The sequence below is a fragment of the Nicotiana tabacum genome, chromosome 18 (assembly GCF_000715075.1).
Source record: "Nicotiana tabacum cultivar K326 chromosome 18, ASM71507v2, whole genome shotgun sequence".
In the NCBI taxonomy this organism is placed as follows: Eukaryota; Viridiplantae; Streptophyta; class Magnoliopsida; order Solanales; family Solanaceae; genus Nicotiana; species Nicotiana tabacum.
In genome coordinates, this window is record NC_134097.1 from 107,372,002 (window position 1) to 107,393,487 (window position 21,486).

General features: G+C 38.1%; 1 protein-coding gene and 1 pseudogene across 1 annotated transcript; one reads left to right on the forward strand and one right to left on the reverse strand.

The window, feature by feature from the left end:
- LOC142172623 (feruloyl CoA ortho-hydroxylase F6H1-1-like) overlaps positions 1-11,152 on the reverse strand; it is a 126,875-nt pseudogene extending 115,723 nt beyond the window's left edge.
- A 497-nt stretch (positions 11,153-11,649) lies between these two features.
- LOC107784295 (feruloyl CoA ortho-hydroxylase F6H1-2-like) lies at positions 11,650-15,012 on the forward strand. Its single transcript, XM_016605403.2, has 2 exons — positions 11,650-12,281; positions 14,285-15,012. Exons 1-2 carry the CDS (start codon positions 11,776-11,778, stop codon positions 14,859-14,861), a joined length of 1,083 nt encoding a protein of 360 aa, XP_016460889.1. The 5' UTR covers positions 11,650-11,775; the 3' UTR covers positions 14,862-15,012.
- The last annotated feature ends 6,474 nt before the right edge of the window (positions 15,013-21,486 follow it).

Consider the following 21,486-nt stretch of genomic DNA (forward strand, 5'->3'; position numbering starts at 1 on the left):
TCTAGGGTTAAGCTTGCCCCTCTTCCCAAATCTCATCACGCCCTTCATAGGCAACACCCGAAGCAACACCCGCTTGCCGACAATGAATGCCAGATCACGAACCTTATGGCTGGCATAACTCTTTTGCCTGGATTGAGGTTTACGAAGTCTATCCTGAATGATCTTAGCCTTATTCAAAGCATCTTGTACTAGATTGGTACCCAATAACCGAGCCTCTCCCGGCTCAAACCATCCAACCGGTGATCGACACCATCTACCATACAACGCCTCATAGAGATCCATCTGGATGTTCAAATGATAAATGTTGTTGTAGGCAAACTCCGCTAACGGCAAGAACTAATCCCAAGAACCTCCAAAATCAATAACACAGACGCAGAGCATATCCTCCAAAATTTGAATAGTACGCTCGGACTGTCCATCCGTCTGAGGATGAAATGTTGTTCTCAACTTGACAAGCGTACCCAACTCATGTTATACTGCCTTCTAGAAATGTGAGGTAAATTGTGTACCTCGATCAAAAATGATAGACACGGGCACACTGTGAAGACGAATGATCTCACGGATATAGATCTCTGCCAACCGCTCCGAAGAATAGAAAACTTCCACAGGAATGAAATTTGCTGACTTGGTCTGTCTATCCACAATAACCAAAACTACGTCGAACTTCCTCTGAGTCTGCGAGAGTCCAAAAACAAAATCCATAGTGATACGCTCCCACTTCCACTCAGGAATCTCTATCTTCTTAAGCAAACCACCAGGTCTCTGATGCTCGTACTTTACTTGCTGACAATTCAAACATCGAGCTACATATGCAACAATATCCTTCTTCATCCTCCTCCGCCAATAATGTTGCCGCAAGTACATCTTAGCGGCACTCGGATGAATAAAATATCAGGAACTATGAGCATCCTCTAGAATCAACTCACGAATCAAATCCACATTAGGCACACAAACATGACCCTGCATCCTCGCAACTCCATCATCTCCAGTTGTAACCTGCTTGGCATCACTGTGTCGCACTGTGTCCCTAAGGACAAGCAAATGAGGATCATCATACTGTCGCTCCCTGATACGCTCAAATAAGGAAGACCGAGTGACTGTACATAATAAAATACGGCTGGGCTCAGAAACATCCAACCTCACGAACTGATTGGCCAAAGCCTAAACATCTAATGCAAGTGGTCTCTCACCTATTAGAATATATGCAAGGCTGCCCATACTAGCTAACTTCCAACTCAAAGCATCGGCCATCATATTGGCCTTCCCAGGATGATACAAGATGGTGATATCATAGCCTTTCAATAGCTCCAACCACCTTCTCTACCTCAAATTGAGCTCCTTTTGCTTGAACAAATACTGCAAACTCGTATGATCTGTGAACACCTCACATGACACACCATATAGATAGTGCCTCCAAATCTTCAGCACGTGAACAATGGCTGCTAGCTCCAAGTTATAAACTGGATAATTCTTCTCATGAATGTTCAACTATCGCGAAGCATATGTAATAACCTTGCCACCCTGTATTAATACCACACCAAGTCCAATACGAGATGTGTCACAATATACTGTATATGGCCCTGAACCTGTGGGCAATAGCAACATCGGCGTCGTAGTAAAAGTTGTCTTGAGCTTCTGAAAGCTCATCTCACACTCTTCCGACCACCTGAACTGGGCACCCTTTTGGGTAAACCTGGTCATCAGGGCTACTATAGATTAAAACCCATCCACAAACTGATGGTAATAACCCGCCAAACCCAAGAAACTCTGGATCTTTGTAGCTGATGTGGGTCTAGGCTATTCCTTGACTACCTTAATCTTCTTAGGATCCACCTGAATACTCTCTACTGATACAACGTGACCCAAGAATTCCACTAAACTCAACCAAAACTCACATTTCGAAAACTTAGCATATAACTGGTTGTCTCTCAAAGTCTAAAGAACAATCCAAAGATGTTGCTCATGCTCCTCTCGGCTGCGGGAGTAGATCAAGATATCATAAATAAAAACAATCACGAAGGAATCCAGATAGGGCTTGAATACCCGATTCATCAAATCCATAAATGCTGCTAGGGCATTTGTCAACCCAAATGACCACTAGAAACTCATAATGCCAATACCGAGTGCAAAAAGCTGCCTTATGGACATCGGATGCCCTAATCCTCAACTGATGGAAGCCAGACCTTAAACCAATCTTTGAAAATACCTTGATACCCTGAAGCTGATCAAACAAGTCATCAATCCTCGGCAATGGATACTTGTTCTTGATATTGACTTTGTTCAACTGTCGATAATCTATGCACATCCTCATTGATCCATCCTTTTTCTTTACAAACAACACCGGCGCACCCCAAGGTGAGACACTAGGCCTAATAAAGCCCTTATCAAGCAAATCATGCAATTGCTCCTTCAATTCTTTCAACTCTGGCGGGGTCATACGGTATGGCGGAATAGAAATGGGCTGAGTGCCCGGAGCCAAATCAATGCAAAAGTCAATATCTCTGTCGGGCGACATCCCCGGCAGGTTTGCAAGAAATACCTCTGGAAACTCATGAACAACTAGTATAGATTCCATGGAAGGAACCTCCGCACTGGAATCACGAACATAAACCAAATAAGCCAAACACCCATTCTCGACCATATGCTAAGCCTTCATATAAGAACCCTATTGGTAGAATGACCAGAAGTCCTTCTCCACTCCAATCGAGGCAATCCCGGCAAGGCTAAGGTCACGGTATTGGCGTGATAGTCCAATATAGCATGATAAGGTGACAGCCAATCCATCCCCAAAATAACATCGAAGTCAACCATATCGAGAAGTAGGAGATCTACATTGGTCTCCAGATCCCTAATAATAACCATGCACGAGTGATAGACACGATTTACAACAATAAAATCACCTACTGATGTGGACACATACACGGGAGCATTCAAAGAAACGAGGCACAGCCAAATATGAAGCAAAGTAAGATGATACATACGAATAAGTAGATCCTGGGTCAAATAATACTGAGGCATCCCTACTGCAAACTGAAACCGTACCTGTGATAACGGCATCGGATGCCTCAGCCTCAGGCCTAGCTGGGAAAGTATAACATCAAGGTTGGGCCCCACCACTCTGAACTATATCCCTGGGATGGCCTCTTGCTGGCTGAACTCCACCTCTAGCAGTATGACCTCCACCTCTAATACCTCGACCTCCACCTCTATCTGTCTGACCCCTACCTCTACTTGACTGAGCGGGTGGTGGAACACCCGATGTCGGGACCATGGCACGAGAACCCTAATGTTAAGAACTGCTCGATGCTTGAGGGCAATACCTAGCGATGTGCCTCGGATCGCCATAAGTATAACAAGACCTCGGCTGCTGAGACTGCTAACCCTGACGGCCTAGGTAACAACCCTCAAAACTCTAGAGCGGAGGTGCACTGATAGGAGCTGGTGGTGTACTGTAGGCTAGCTGATCAGAATACTGCATATGATGGGCCACCGCCACCTGAAGGACCATGAGAAGCTTGAAGTGCTGAATGAAATGGCCTGGGAGGATGGCCTCTACCAAAAGAGTCCCTGCCTCCAGATGAGGCACCACTAAACCTACCAGAACGATGAGACCTCTTGTCAAATCCCTGACCACTCCCCTGATCTAAAACCGCCTCAACTCGCCTGACCACATTGACCGCATCCTAGAAAGAAATCTCGCTCCCTATCTCCTTAGCCATCTGCAATCTGATAGGCTGAGCGAGTCCCTTAATAAACCTCCTCACCCTCTCTCTCTCTCTCTCTCTCGGTAGGAAGTATAAGAAGAGCATGATGGGCCAAATCAACAAACATAGTCGCGTACTGAGTGACAATCATAGAACCCTGTTGAAGATGCTCGAAGCGCCTACGATAGTCCTCTATCTGAGTAACATAAAGTAACTTCTCGAGAAATATCTGAGAGAACTAGTCCCAAGTCAAGGAAGGCAACCCAGCTGGTCTAGTCAACACAAAATCATTCCACCATCTCTTGGAAGACCCTATCATCTGGAATAAAGCAAAGTTGGCCCCATTGGTCTCCACTATCCCCATGTTCTGCAACACCTCATGGCAGCAGTCAAGATAATCCTGTGGGTTCTCAGAAGCTGCCCCACTGTAATGAACCGGGAAAAGCTTGGTGAACTTGTCCAACCTCAACAAGGCCTCATAAGACATGACTGATCCACCAGTGGCATGTGCCGCAATAGCTGGCTGAACTACTCCAAGTGGTTGAGATGTTGGAGTCTGAAACCGAGGAGCCATCTGCTCTGGAATGTGGGTAGCGGGAGTTTGTGCTCCTCCCCCATCCTGAGAGACAGCTGGTGCTACAGGAAACGTGCCGGTCTGAGCTACACTCTCCATAAGGACCAGTAGACGGGCCAAAGCATCCTAGAGCACTGTGGTGGCTACGAACCCCTCCGGGACCTAAGCTGGTCCTGTTGGAACAGCCTGGGCTAGATCCTCCTCATCAAACTCTACCTGAGGCTCTGCCGCTGGTGCTGCTGCTCGAGCTCTAGGCTAAGCCCTGCCCCTGCCTCGGCCTCTGGCACAGCCTCGGCCTCGTTCTCTGCCCCTCGTAGGAGCTGCTGTTGGGGGCTAGGACTACTGATCAACTGATGAAGCGGTACGTGCTCTCGCCATCTGCGAAAGAACAAGAATAGAGCGTTCAATTAGCATTGAGAGATCAAATTGCACGACAGAGGAGAATATAAGTGAATTTGTTTCCTAAAAATTTGTAGCCTCTAGGAATAAGCACAGACGTCTACGTACCGAGCCCTCAGACTCTACCTAGCTTGCTCGTGAATTGTGAGACCTAGGCAACCTAGTGCTGTGATACCAACTTGTCACGAGCCGGATTTCCCCCCATCGGGTTCGTGATGGCACCTACCTTTTAAAAATGCTAGGCAAGCCAACAGATAAATATCTAATACGCTAACTGCTATCCAAAACAGCACATAACAATAATTAAACCAAAATAAATTAAAGAAGTGCGGAAATTTATAATAATCCAAAAACTACTACACGACTATCCAAAATCAAGTGTCACCATCCACGAACTTCTAAGAGTTACTACAAATACTGGTTTAAACAAAATATATCTGTTCTCGAAATAAAAAGAAAACAGGGAAACTAGGATAACTAGAAGGGGACTCCAGGGTCTACGAACGCTGGCAGATCTACCATGGGTCTTCTGTGGACTGAAGGTAGCAACCCAACTCTGATCAGTGCGGTCCAGTACCAGAATCTATACAGAAAGTGCAGAGTGCAACATCAGTACACCCGATCCCATGTACTAGTAAGTGTCGAATCCTAACCTTGGCAAAGTAGTGACGAGGCTAGGACACGACAATAACATAAACCTGTGCAGTTAAATCATATACGAGAAGATAACAACAAATGGAAATTTAGCAGATAGTAACAGGAAGGGGAGAAACATGTTGAGGGGAATATCAATTCTTGAAATAGTACAGTAAAGAAATGCAGTAAATAACATGCCTTGAACCTATGAAAGTAATAACACAACAAACAAGTGCACGGCATCATCCTTCATGTTTTTACTCCCATTCTCACCATAAGAAACAACAGAAATGGTACGGCATCACCCTTCATGCATTAACTCTCTCAAAACATGGCGCGACATCACCCTTCATGCATTAACTCTCTCATAGCATGGTATGGCATCATCCTTCATGCATTATCACTCACAGAATACAGCACGACATCCCCCTTCGTGTGTTATCACTCACTCACAATACATTGCACGGCATCACCCTTCGTGTTTTATACTCTTCCTCACCCAAACAACAAAACAATAACACCCGGCAAGAGAATCATCAATAACCAACGTCGTTTTAGTATTTAACTTCAGAATATAAATCTCAACTTGATCCAATACTCAACCAATATCTAATTCCATGAAAAACATGATAAGATTTGTTTAACATGAAGAATAACTAGTTTAAGCATGAATAGTACGAATAAGGAATACGACAATCACAAGTATAAGACTCACTTGCATGCTATGACTCGACGACAACGTATAGGTACTCGTCACCTCACCTATACGTCGTACTCAACAACCAAACACATAGCAAATAAGGTAACAACACCTAATCCCTCAAGCTAAAGTTAGCCATAATACTTACCTCGATTCCATGGCCGAACTCAAGCCTCAATCACCATTTTTCCCTTAGTTTCCACCTCTGAACCACACATATCTAGTCATAATTAACTTAATAATATCAATTACCGCCACAGAAATCAATCCCAACGCACAATTACAAGTTTCCCAACATTTTCCCCAAAAAGTCAAAAACTAACCTCAGGCCTGCTTGGTCAAAACTCGAGGTTCGGACCAAACCCATTCACCCATTCATCCTCGAGCCCAAATATGTAATTAGTTTCGGAATCCGACACCAAATCGAGGTCTAAATTCCAATTACACAAAATTCCTAATTCTACCCAAACCCCTAATTTCCACCATGAAAACCATAGATTTTAGGTTAAAATTGATGAAATACAATGGGTAATTGAGAGAATGTAGTTTAGAATCATTTGCCAACACTTTGGGGAAGAAGTTGTCTCTTGAGAATCGCCTTTATGCCTTCTAGTTTTTGAAAATATGAAAGAATGGCCTAATCTCGTTTTTTGTTCTATTTTAAAACACTGGACAGGTCTTCATCCTGTTCGCGATGGACCTGTCGCGTTCGCGATGCATTGCGGCCAGAAGGGCCTTCGCATTCGCGAAAAGCTGCTCATGTTCGCGATGGTCTGTCCCCCCTGACCATCGCGTCCGTTGGCCTAGGGTCGCGTTCGCGAAGAGCACCTCAATTTACTATACGCGTTCGCATGATGTCGGTCGCGTTCGCGAAGAGCAGCCCCCCAGTGCTCCACGTTCGCGATGAACAATCCCCTCCCCAGCCCAAGTTACACTTCCCGTTCGTGAGAGTATCTTCGCGAACGCGAAGAAGAAAAACCAGAAACACTGACTGCAGCAAAACACACCAGATTTCTAAATCTAAAACATCCCTAGCCTATCCGAAACTTACCCGAGCCCTCCGAGCTCCAAACCAAACATGTACACAAGTCTTAAAATATTATACGGACTTTCTCGCACGATCAAATTACAAAAATAACGCCTATAACTACGAATTTAGCATAAATTTACATGAAATTTGCAAGAAAGTTTCAAAACTTCTATTTTCTCAACCAAAGGTCCGAATCACTTCAAATCAGTCCTGTTTCTCACCAAATTTCATAGGTAAAGCTTAAATATCATAACGGGCATGTACCGAGCTCCGGAACTAAAATATGGACCTGATACCAACGAGATCAACTATTAACCATTTTCTCAAAACAATTATAATTTCAGTTTAATAATTTTCATCAAAAATTCACTAGGGACCTTGTAATTTGATTCCGGGCATACGCCCAAGTCCCATATTTTACGACGGACCTTCTAGGACCGTCAAAATACGGTTCCAGATCCATTTACTCAAAATATTGACCAAAGTCAACTAAAATCAACTTTTAAAGGCAAAACTTATTATTTTCTCAAATTTTCACATAAAGGCTTTCCGAAAACGTGTCCGGACTGCGCACACAAATCGAAAAAAATAAGATGAGGGTTTGAAGGTCTCGGAACCCCGAATTGGGTTCTAAAACACGAGATGACCTTTTGGGTCATCACAACTAATTGAAAAACAAGGAATTAAATAGATGAATTAGAGAATAAAATAATCCAAACCAGTATGCTAGCCAAGTTTCGACCTCGACTTGTGGTAGCCTCGTGGTGTGACAATAAGACTAGTAGATGATTAGGCAACTCTGATGAACGATAAAACGAAATAGCAAGAAAGCAATGAATGTATATATTCTTCTCGATGAATAATGATGATTACAAATGAATGGGATCCCCTTTATATAATAGGGGAATCCTAAATAAGGTACACTTCTAATTATAGTAGCAAATCATATTAACATCTAATTAATCGTTATAGATTGATCCGTTCTGAGATTCACGTCACGATCCTCAACTATTCGCAGATATCTCACCTTTTCCGTTATCAGGCTATGTCGATGCCACTCGAGGTCTGTCTCTTTCTGGTTGCAATCGATGTCTACCCCGACCAGTGTGTGAAATCAGGCAGTCCCAATTTCTATCGTATACAAATGGTATAGGTGAAATCAAGAAGGAATGATATGTGACGATAGTCTATCTAATTCACAAGATGAAATAGAAATGTTCAACAACTGAGGAATTAGGAGGTGACCAACATCCAATGGCAGAGTCAGAAATTTTAACGAGGGAATTCAAAATTTTCAAACTAGCGACCTAAATTGGACTCCTTTATGAGGATAATCATAATGAAAATTTTGTTCAACAATGACTTGTTAAGATCTGCAATCAACCTAATTAAAGTCTTACAGATCAATCAGCTTCTAGTGTCTGGTAGTGTGAAGGATAAAATAGTCGTGACATAGGCTATCATCAAGCTTGCCTTGCCTTCCTTAATAACAATTGATGAAGTCAATTCCTCAAAGATAGAAATCTAAATTTAGAATTTAAGCATGAAGTTATAGTTCTTTCTTTCTATCATGCCTCTATATAAGTGATTTCATACCTAACTACTCTTCTTCATCACCCTTCTAAGCTCATTTTCCCTAGGGCAGCTAATACTAAAATTATAAGTCAAGTAGTCGTTGTTTGATAAATTGGCTCAAGACACGATACTGCCCGTGCCCGCTTATTTTTTCTCGCCATTTATGGGATGGCTCTCATAGTTGCACTTTCTAAGACCCCACGGAGAAGAAAGACAAGGAGGAGTTTGAAGTAAAATTTAATACTTGAAAATATAGCCTTGCTCGAATTGATAGTTGCATAGTGCTCGACACTCTTGTATCGATCGTTGCTCATAATTTGGAGCGAGTCGCCAATATTAACAACTAATTTTTTTTTTGTCGATTATCTTGGAGTGTTTACATCCAGCCAAAATAAAAGAACAAATAAAGTTCAAAGTTACTCAACTAAGAGGTTAATTTCAATGATGGTCGTTCAACTTTCACTTTATTGAATCAAAGCCATTAAACTTAGTTTTTTTTTTTTTTTGGGAAACAAAGAAAGCACTCAACTTTATATAGGTATCAAAAAAGCCATTAAACTATACTTTTATGCAAAAGAAATAACCCAAATAGTCATTCATCCAATTGGTTAAACTAAAAATAATCGGTAAAGATATAATATATGTGTAATCTATATACTATATGTGCAGAGGTGGACCAAGAATTTGAGCGCGACGGGAGCACCACTATATGCTAATCACCAACAATAATATTCTAAAGAAGAAAAAAAACACTAAACATATATATATGAGAAAAAGAGATTTCTTCGCAAAATGGTTGCTATGGAAGAGAAGGAATAAAATTAATTAAGTTGACTATTGTGTATTAGTACTAAACTATAAATGAAATCAAAAAAAAAAAGATAAAAGTAAAAAAAAACAATTTGCTATTAAATATAAATTATATGGTAATCAAAGAACTAAAATATTAATTAAGTTAACTACTATATATTAGTACTAAATTATAATTGAATCCCAAAAAAATAGATAAAAGTAAAAGATAAAGCAATTTGCTATTAAATATAAATTATATTGTACTCAAAGAATAAAAATAGAAAGGAGGGAAAAAAAAGAAGCTAAAGGGCCAAAGGAGGTTTCGAACATATGTCCCCAGCAAAGTTGGGAATTTAAGGTCCCAAAGCAACCACTTCTCTCATCCGCCTCTTTGTTTCTGGGGCACACTTAAAATATTTAAGGATTTAAGGGATTCCATATTATATAGATATATATAATATGTATATACAGAGTTTTTGCCGAGACTAACGGGGTCACGTGACCCCTCACCTCACCACATAGGTCCGCCTCTGCTAGTATGTGTATAATTGGATCAATGCATAATTTATGTATGGCCAGAAATATTAGTGACATAATCAATTTATATACTATATCTATACGTGTATAATTGTGTAAAGATCCCTTTTATATATAGGGAGTAAATTTCAGTAACTTTAATATGATAGAAAACTAATATTGTGGTTTTGCTACTCGAATAAATTAAAGTTAGTTACCGTAACAAATATAGTGATTGACTTAAGTGAATAAAATTTAGAAGATATTTCACCAAAGTTACGAGAAGAGCTAATTACCTGGTTTGAGGAAGTCAAAGATTGTTATCGTCCCCAAGATTACAATCATAATTTTTACTATCTCTCCGTTCCAAAATCTTCTGATCTTTCTCACCTATAGCACTCCAAAACAAGAGCACAATTTCATCAGGTCCATCATTTTCTTTATAGTACTTGATTTTTTCTTCAGCTGGTAACTCAAAGAACATGTGACCAGCTTCCTTCAAATTCTCAAGAATTTCAAGTGGGATCCCATGATTGATTATTTGGAAGAAACCCCATTTATTAGAAGGAAAATAGTAATTTTGAATAGAAACAGAAGCAATTTTTGGTAAGTAGAAAAAAAATAGTTTCTTGCCAAAAGTTTACTTTTCTGTGTACTTTTGAAAAAAAAAAATCATTTTGAAGTACTTTTTAAAAGTTTAACCAAATACTGATTGTTGCTCAAAAGTATTTTTTAAATTAATTAGCCAAATACAAATTATTTCCCACTAAAAGTTAAAAAATTCTTTTGAAATAAGTAGTTTTCAAAATAAGCTGATTTTTAAAGTTTAGCCAAACATACTATTAATAAAAGGAAATATATAACCTGTTTTGCCAAGCTTCTTTTCAGGCAAAAGTACCTTTTTTGTCAAAAGTATTTTTCTCTAAAATTAAGGTGTTTGGCCAAGCTTTTGAAAAAAAAAAAATTGCGGAGAAGCAGAAGCAGTTTTTGAAAAGTAGAAGCAATTTATAAAAAACAGAAAAAATTAGTTTCTCTTCAAAAGTGCTTTTTGAAAAGCACTTTTGAGAAAAATATACTTAAAAGTAATTTTTAAAAGTTTGATCAAGCATTAATTACTATCCAAAAGCACTTTTCAAACTCAGTAGCCAAACACAAATTATTTCTCACCACAAAAAAAAATTAAATAATTTTTAAAACAAACTAACTTTAGAAACTTCGCCAAACATACTAGTTCTACATAACACTTTTTTGAAAAACTTGTACAAAATTTTATGGACAAATATATTTATTTTTTAAAATCGAAAAAGAAAAATATTATGGCCAAACGTCTCCTAAATGTTATGAAGATTTCATCATTCGGGACAACTGACAAGAAAAATGTGGAGGCTATTCAAACAAACCGCCACTTATATCACCACAAACTCATGCATGTGGATTGTGGACACTACCACATCAACTACCAACAAAAAAACAAAGGAAGCCACCACACTAATTTCCAAAACTAATCTAACGCTTTATTTTATATTCACAATTTAATTGGACACGAAATTATAAGAAGACACGTCTGACACAACCTAAAGTACCCTTATTAGAACACGTGGTCTTAAGATTTTCATGACAATTACAGCGTGCCTAATTATTTTCTTTCTTGTAAAAAGATATATTTCAAAGAAAAATACTTTTTGTTTATGTTTGATTGCCTAATTATTTTCTTTCTTGTACCAAACACACCCAAAATTAAATATTGCTATCCAACACGCCACTTATAAACCCCTCCCCCAACCTCAACCATGAAAATATAAAAGAGGGCACCTCATCTCTTCCCTCTCCCATAGTAAATTACATCAAAATGAGTTGTACAAAATTTGAAGGACGAGTTGACATATTTGATTTTGTGATCAAGAAAGCAAATGGAATAAAAGGCCTAGTTGACACAGGCCTTGAAAATGTCCCAAAACAATGCATTCAGCCAGAAAATCAAAGACTAGACAAGAACCAATTACAAATAAATATTCAAGAATCAATCCCAACCATTGATTTATCCAATTGGGATGATGTAAATGCTGCAAAATCAATTCAAGAAGCAGCTAGCAAATGGGGTTTCTTCCAAATAATCAATCATGGGATTCCTATTGAAGTTCTTGAGAATTTGAAGGAAGCTGGTCACAGGTTCTTTGAGTTACCAGCTGAAGAAAAAATCAAGTATTATAAGGAGAATGCTGGACCTGATGAATCTGTGCTCTTGTTTTGGAGTGCAATAGGTGAGAAAGATGAGAAGGTTTTGGAATGGAGGGATAGTATAAAACATGGTTGTAATCCTGGGGATGATAGCAATCTTTGGCCTCCTCAAACCAGGTAATTAGCTTTCTCATAATCTGATTCACTAAGCTCCCACTATGTGCGAGATCCAAAAAAAAATCGGACCATAAAAATCTACCGTACGCAGTCTTATCCTGCATAGTAAAATAGCTACAATTTTTTCCAATTAAGTCACTCGGTTTATATACCTAGTTTATAAAGTCACTATAGTAGAATAGTCAGAAAACTATTTTATTATCACATTAAATTTGTTGAAATTTAGTCGTTGTATATAAAAGTAATGTTATTAAATTTTGCCACTACAATAATATAATTTACCATTAAATAATTTTATTGTTACAGTGAAGAACTTTTTTTGATTTTCAATTATTTTAACCTGACTTAGTGACTTTTGGGTCTATGTTCTATCGTATTTGTTACTCCATATACTTTCTTACTCTTCAATTTTATTGATTATCAATCCCTTTCTTTATACCTTTATATATTTCAAGTTTCCCTTTCTCAGAGAATTTTTCTTATCCTTCCATGATAGAGGTAAGGTTGAGTATAGGGGTGTATAAACGGAACTGAAAAACCGCACCAAATCGAAAAGTCAAACCAAACCGATTAAAAAAATCTGAACTAAACCGACATATAATTAAATAAATATTTTTTGTATATACTTTTAACATTTTATATAGAATTTTATTTTTAAAATGTCAAACCACTTCCGTTTGTTATCACTTCACCATTCTAACTCTAATATATATCTTGAAGATTTTGAAGTAGAAACAAAGAGTTGTCACTTTCTTATCAAGTGTTACTGAAATACATCAATCTCTTTATTCTTCCATATTCATATGTCAATATCTATTAGATTCTTATATCTTTTTCAAATTTGAAGTGGTTATTATTATTTAGGTATCATATTGGTTTTTATGTTTAATTACTAAATTCAGTTAACCTTGAAAGTGTACATCAACGAAAAATTATTGTCAGACGACTAAAAAATAACTATCATGTGTTACTAAGTAGATTCTCCCATAAGAATATTTAATAGATAATATGTTTGTCAATTTTTTTAATTTTACTAAACATATATTTACTTATCAAAAATTTAACAAAGCAAGATTGAAATAATATTTAAGTAACAAAAAACCCGAAAACCCCTCCAAAACCTGACCAATACAAACCGATATAGTTGGTTTGACTGGATTTTGATAAAAATTGAACCAACTCGGTCCATGTACACCCCTAGTTGGGTATATCCTATCCTCTCCAGAACCCACTTGTGAAAATACAATGGGTGGTTGTTCAAGTTATATATATTGATGGATTAAAAAGTATATTTATAAATTAAATTATTTAGAGTATTAATTACAAATAAATTAGAATAATAACTATTAATTGATAAAATGACAAAGTAATAACTCACCCGCTGTAATAAATTTAATTTCACTGTTGATGTTAAGAACCTGAGTTGGGTAAACTTCGAATTTCAATTATTCTTTTCTTTTGGCTGGATACAAACACTCTTGTGACAATCAACAAACATTCCTAATGCTGGTGCTAGACATTAGAAACTAAAATGATAATCACAAAAGTTTGACTCATATATATATTTGGTCCAAGAAGAAAAAAACACTTATTCATGCAGCTAGTACATACTCCTATGTTTTATTTTAGAAAAATTAACCCAAAACCCGCCCCCAACCACTTAAACGCATAATATATGTATTATATGTGTATTCGGCTATTTCTGTAAAGATCCTTTTATTTTATATGATCATTATTTTTTTTAATTGTTCAAAAAAGAATGATATCTTTTCATATTTTAAGACGTTTTAACTTTAGACCTCTTATTTTACCTTAGCAGCATGTTCTTATAGCCAAGATGTCATAACATAATTAAAATCACAAGTTCAAAGATTACCTTTGATATGTATCAAAAATATTTCTTTTTTAAATGACGTGTTCAATCAAATACCGCCGTATAAAATAAAGAATGAAGTCTCACTTCTGTGACATGGAGTTTCTGGATCTTATTTTCCTCTGTACAGGGACCAGGTCTTGGAGTATCAAAAGTGGGCTATACCACTTGCTAAAAAGTTACTGGAGATTTTATTAAAAGGCCTTAATGTCAATGAAAATATTGATGGAACTTTAGAACCTCTGTTGATGGGCACTATGGCTATCAACATGAACTACTATCCACCATGCCCAAATCCAAGCCTCACAATCGGTTGTCGCAGACACTGCGACGTTTCTTGCATTACTATCCTCCTTCAGGATGACACAGGAGGCCTTTTCGTCCGAGGTACCAAAGACAATAACTGGATCCATGTAACTCCAGTTAAAGGAGCCTTAGCTGTTAATATTGGCGACTCGTTACAAATTATGAGCAACGATCGATACAAGAGTGTCGAGCACTGTGCAGCCGTCGATTCGAGCAAGGCTAGAATATCTATACCATTTTTTGTGAATCCTAGGCTTGATACTGTCATTGGTCCTTTCCCACAAGTTCTGGAAAATGGAGAGAAACCAGTCTATAAGCAAGTTCTATTTTCTGATTATTGGGAGTATTTCTTCAGTAAGCGTCCTTCGGGGAAAGCATCACTGGATTTTGCTAAAATTTGATGACGTTACCATTTGTTTGCATTGGTCGAGAGAAGTTAGCTTCATGTATTTTGACAATCGCAGTTGGATTTAATTAGGTTGATGCGGATCTCAACAACCCATTATTGAACAAAATTGTCATTATGATTATCGCCTCCTCAGTTATTGCTTACCGATTTCTCTTTCATTTTGTGAATCAATCGACTATGCAGTATTTATAAAGACATATTTGTCACGACCCCCGTTCACAATGTTGTGACGGCACGTAGTCTTTACAATTAGGTAAGTCTAACAAATACGGAAAATAAAGAATTTGCGGAGAAATAATTAAAAACCAAAATAACCGAATGAAACAGTATTTAAAATCCGCTCGGCATATACAATACAACTCTCGAAACTAACAACATTTCCCAAAACCCGGAATCTCATGAAACCACGAGCCTTTGAATGTCTACAAGTTTCTAACTCCAGAATATCTAACAAAAATAAGTACAGAAGGGCTAAAACATAAAGAGAGAATAGAAAGGGACTCCACGATCTGTGGACGTGGCAGATATACCTCGAAGTCTCTAGGAAAGTCGCATCGCCTCAAGGGTGATAGGACTGAGTAGAGGTAGCTGGATCTGCACATGAAAAACATGCGCAGAAAGGGCATGAGTACACCACAGCGGAACTCAGTAAGTGCCAAGACTAACCTCGGTCGGGTGGTGACGAGGAAGGTCAGGGCCCTACTGAGGTTAAACAAAATATAAGGTTCAACAGTGTAGAACAAAACAGTATAAATAAGTACAACACTAAAAGTAACACGGGATATAAAAGACAGCAACAACTATTACAGAGGCAAAGTAAACACAGAAAGAAATACAGCTCAGCACAAAGATAACAATCGGGGATCTCCCAGGATACCGTCCTGTAGTCCCAAATATAAATATCTAGTGGATCTCCCGGGATACCGTTCCGTAGTCCAACTCATAATGCGAGGGGATCTCCCGGAACACCGATCCGTAGTCCCAAATGTAAACACTCACTACAAGGGGAATCTACCAGGTGCAGTCCCGTAGTTCCAATGTAAATGTGCATGGGGATCTCCCGAAATACCGTTCCGTAGTCCCAAAGTAAACATACAGGGGGATCTCCCGGGATACCGTCCCGTAATCCCAAAGTAAACACACAATAACAACAAGAAGAGTACACAATTCAATTCAAATTCCATACCAAGGTAAATCAGGTGTTTCTAACCTAGTATGCTGCACGTAATCCAAATAAGGCATTTTGAGCAAGTACGGCAATTAGACATGCTTTCCTAAGCTAACAACAGGCTTAAATTGCAAGTAGTATCAACAAGAAAAAGAAACATACTAGTAATTACATAATGAAAAATCGGATTTTTCAATAGTTAGCACAAGTGCGCACTCGTCACTTCACGTACAAGGCATTTCAATTATTAATAATACCAAATCCTAAGGGGAATTTCCCCACACAAAGTTAGGCAAGCCACTTACCTCGAACCGGCTCTAAATCAAGCCCTATTTACCCAATTTCGCGTTTTAGCTTAGAATTTGTTTGTAGAATCAGTTACTTGAAGTGTCATTTACATTATGCAATTGAATTGAATAGATTTGGGCCATTTGGAGTCGAGTACTCGTGGCAAGAACGTGATTTCGGGTTGATTTAGAGCTGGTGGTTTCGGTTATTTGGTTTTTAATTATTTCTTCTGCAAATTGTTTATTTTTCGCATTTGTTAGGCTTACCTAGTCGTAGAGACTAGGTGCCGTCACAACAGTTCACGGAGGGCGAATTGAGGTCGTGACAAAATTCCTCTTGAAGTCACATATACCCTTCACTTAAAGCATATGTATTGTGGAGATAACATGTCACTCGATAGGTCAATCAACAAAAAGTTAAAAGAATCATCAATTTGAATAAAGTATGAAGAAAAAGCCGCGGTATTCGATCAAAACTTATAGATATGTATAGGCACAACATATATTAATGCTTGTGTAAAAAAAGTTACAAATTGGTAATGTAATATATATTGCCAATTCTATTTGAAATTGTTTTAATTTTTTTCTCTCTTTCTAAAATATCAACTCAAAGTACAACCCTTCCCCAGACCTATAGCTGGATTTTCAATTACACTTTATCTTTGCGGGGGTCCTATTACCCCCTGAACTTTTTTTAAATAGAATTAATATACCCTTAGAACTGACGTGGCAGAAGAGAGTGTATGTCACCCTTTTTTGGGAGAGTAAGAAAGAGTTAGAGAATGCTGAAATTTTATTTTTATAAAATACTAGTTCCTATTTTTTTGTCACGATCCCGGTTCGTCCTCCGTGAACCATCATGACGGCACCTAGTCTCTATGACTAGGTAAGCCTAACAATACGGAATATAAATAACAGTTGCGGAAGAAATAATTTAAAAACCGAAATAGTAAAATAAAACAGTGTTTAAGATGCCGTCTGGCATAAAACAGTACAAAATCTCAACCTAACACTCCCAAAATTCGGAACCCCGTGAATCACAAGTTAAGAGATACATAAGAAGCTCTAACTCCATAAATGTCTAACAAAAGGAAAACTACTGAAGGGCTATACTATTACAGAAAGATAGAAAGGGACTCCTCGGTCTGCGGACGCGGCAGATATACCTCGAAGTCTCTACATAAGCATCTCGCCTCAAGGATGATAAGACTGAGTGGAAGTACCTAGATCTGCACAACAAAAATGTGCAGAAGAGTAGCATGATCACACCATAGCGGTGCCCAGTAAGTATCAAGACTAACCTCGGTGGAGTAATGACGAGGAACAGTCAAGACACCTACTGGTCCAATAAACTGTACAAATATAGGAACAACGGAACATGATGTATATATAAAGACTACACTAAATGGCTAATAATACTACAATCACAATAAGGGAAGAAAACAACAAGTAACAACGAAAATACTAAGGATAATGACATAGAAGAGCGAGCGAAAACACAAACCCAAATCCTAAAGTCACAATACAGTAAAGGTAAGCAATAACTCAGATCCTACGACACTATTCACATCAAGTCCTATCCAACAATTTCCACGAAGTACCGAATCTCGGACAAATTACAGCTCATGAGTCCCAGTACCTGAAATATAACACTTGGCATCCGGTGCCCTCATCAACCTCATGGTCATGCTGACAACTCACTTGCTAACTAGAGTCACTCTCACATATATAACAAGTAAACGAGGGTGTACATCTATACTCAGCAAAATCAGGAGGACTTCACATCCAATGGAAGTGTTCAACTACGTGTATGCTTGTGCAAGTGCCTTAACATAGCTCCTACCAGCTAATAAGCATAAGGAAAAGAACGTACAGCACGTAAGATGTTTCCTCACAACTTTCACGAGATAAAGCTCATACAGGTAAGCGTACCACAACACAATATTAAACAACAAGAATGCCCCCAGGCTATCACAAATCCTTACAATCAATACCTGACATAGCCCACCTTGTCCGCCACGTGTGCAAATAATAACATAATAAGTGCCTGCCTTATATATATATATATATATATATATATATATATATATATATATATATATATATATATATATATATATATATATATATATATATATATATATATATATATATATATATATATATATATATATATATATATATATATATATATATATATATATATATATATATATATATATACCACCTTGTCACGCCGCATGTGCAATATATCAATAGTAGCAATAGCACAACAGAAACCTCGTGCAACCCTATAACAACAGTCGCACGACAGAAACCTCGTGCATCACAATATCAACAACCGCACAACAGAAACCTCGTGCACCACCACAACAAGTACAACAGCAACAATGACAATATTGACAAGAACACGACAAGTAAATCAACTCAAGAACTTTTGATCACAAGGAGATGGTAAAACTAGCTCACAAGGAATAACCACAATAGAGAATACTAAGCGTGATAAGAACAACTCAATAGGGAAGAAAATAATATGAAGCAACGATCCCACAACATGTAATTCAACAACAACGAAGCTAATACGAATCAAATAATTCCAAATAAGAAAATGTCGACTAAATATAGATTATCTAAACTTCTTTTAAGGTTGGGAAATTTATGAAGAATATACAATAATTTCAATTAAGGATGGGTGGCGGGAAGATAATCATCATCTCAATCCAGACTAAACAATTACAGGAGAGATAATAATGATTTCCAATAAAGACGAGCAGTTATGAAGGATAGCATGACAATAGAAGAGGTAAAAATATTCAGTTAAGCAAAATAAGAGTCAAGTAGGCAATAAGAATAAATCATGAGCATGTAGAGGTGAAACTAGTAAGTGGAGAACTCAAGCATATCAAGTACACATTCATACACAGTGAATATAAGGACCTAAGAACCCTAAAAGGCCAATTTTTTCCACAAATAAGTCCAAGCACGCACTCGTTACCTCGCGTACATGAACTACAATCAACATAGCAGACTCAAATCCAAAGAGAAAGTCTACTACATAAGGTTAGGCAAGATACTTACCTCGAACCAACTCAAAATCAACCCGAAACCATGTTCTTGCTACGAGTACTCAACTCCAAATGGCCCACATCTATCCAATTAAATTGCATATTGTAAATAACACTTCAAGTAACTGATTATACAAATAAATTCTAAGCTAATATGCGAAATTAGGTAAAATGACCAAAACGCCCCTCGGGCCCATGCCTCGGAATAGGGTAAAATTTATATTTTCAGAACCCTCGTACTCTCACGAGTTTATACATATCAAGAACACTAAAATCGGAGTTTATTTGACCCCTCAAATACCCATTTTAAGGTCTCTTAATCTCAAGCCCAAATTACCCATTTTGCACTGATTTCCCTAATTTTTCACCACTAATTAAACCTGTAATCACATATAAACGAGTTATGAAGTCAAAAATATTACCTCCAATTGATTCCCCTTTGGTTTCCTAAAAAATCTCCCTCAAAAGCTTCAATCCCGTTCAAAAATGGTGGAAAAATGAAGAAGGGTCGCGGATGGGCTATTTAAATACTGCCCAGGTATTTGTACATCGTGATCACGGGAGAAGAGATGTGATCGCATAGAAGAAATAGTTGTTGGCCCAAAGTGTGCAACGCGATCGCGAACAAATCAATGCAATCGCATAGAAGGAAAATGCTACTGTCCAAATTTTGTGCTACGCGATCGCAGACAAATCAATGTAATCGCATAGAAGAAAATGCTACTGTCCAAATTTTGTGCTACGCGATCGCGGGAAAATCAATGCAATCGCATAGAAGAAAAATATGGCAGGTTGACATTGTACTACGCGATCGCGGCTATGCCTATGCGATCGCATAGAAGGAAATACCAGATAGCAGAACAAAAGTTCAAACATAGGGGAAAATGACTCATGGCCCACTCGGAACATACCCGAGGCCCCAGGACCCCGTCGAAATACATAGACAAGTCACATAACCTAACATGGACTCGCTCGAGGTCTCAAATCACATCAAACAATGCCGAAACGATGAATCACACCATGAATCAAACTATGAACTTCCAAATCTTCCAAATTCAAAAACTTGTGTCGAAACCGATCAAATCAACCCGAAATGACACCAAATTTTGCAGACAAGTCCAACATGACATAACGGAGCTGCTCCAACTCTCGGAATCACATTTTGACCTTAATATCACAAAAGTCAACTATGGGTCAAACTTTTCCATTTCCCAAATTTCAACTTTTCGAACTTTCGCCGAAATGCCTCAATTTACCCTACGGACCTCCAAATATGAATCCGGACGGGCGCCTAAGTCTAAAATCACCATAAAAAGCTGTTGGAATCATCAAAAATTTATTCCGGTTCGTTTACTCATGTCACAACCCCAGTTCGTCCTTAGTGAACTGTCGTGACGACACCTAGTCTCTACGACAAGGTAAGCCTAACAAATGCGGAACATAAACAAAACTTGCGGAAGAAATAATCAAAAACCAAAATAACTAAATGGAAAAAATAGTTATAATGTCGCTCAGCATATACAACACAACATTCTCAAAACCAAGTACACTATCCCAAAACCCGGAAACTCACGGAAACACAAGCCTTTGGAATATCTAACAGTCTGCATTCTGAGGCCTTGAAACCCTCTTTTAGTCTCACCTCGATTTGCGTGCGCAGTCCGGGCGCATAGCCAGAAAACCAATATGTGAAAATTTGTGAAAAAGGATAAATTTTAATTATAAAATGGATTAAGTTGACTTCGGTCAACATTTTGGGTAAACGGACCCAGACCCATAATTTGATGGTCCCGGAGGGTTCGTAGAAAAATATGGGACTTGGGCGTATGCCCAGAATTGAATTCCGAGGTCTCAAGCCCAAAAAATGAATTTTTGAAAGAAATTGTTTTCTGAAATTATTTATGAGATTTAGAAATGAATTGTGATTAGAACTTGATGGTATCGGGCCCGTATTTTGGTTCCAGCACCCGATACAGGTCTTATATGTGATTTAAGATAAGTCTGTGAAGTTTGGTAAGAAACGGACTTGAAACGACGTGAATCGGATCATTTTTGAGAAAATTGGAAATTTGAAGCTCTTAAGAAAATTTCATGATT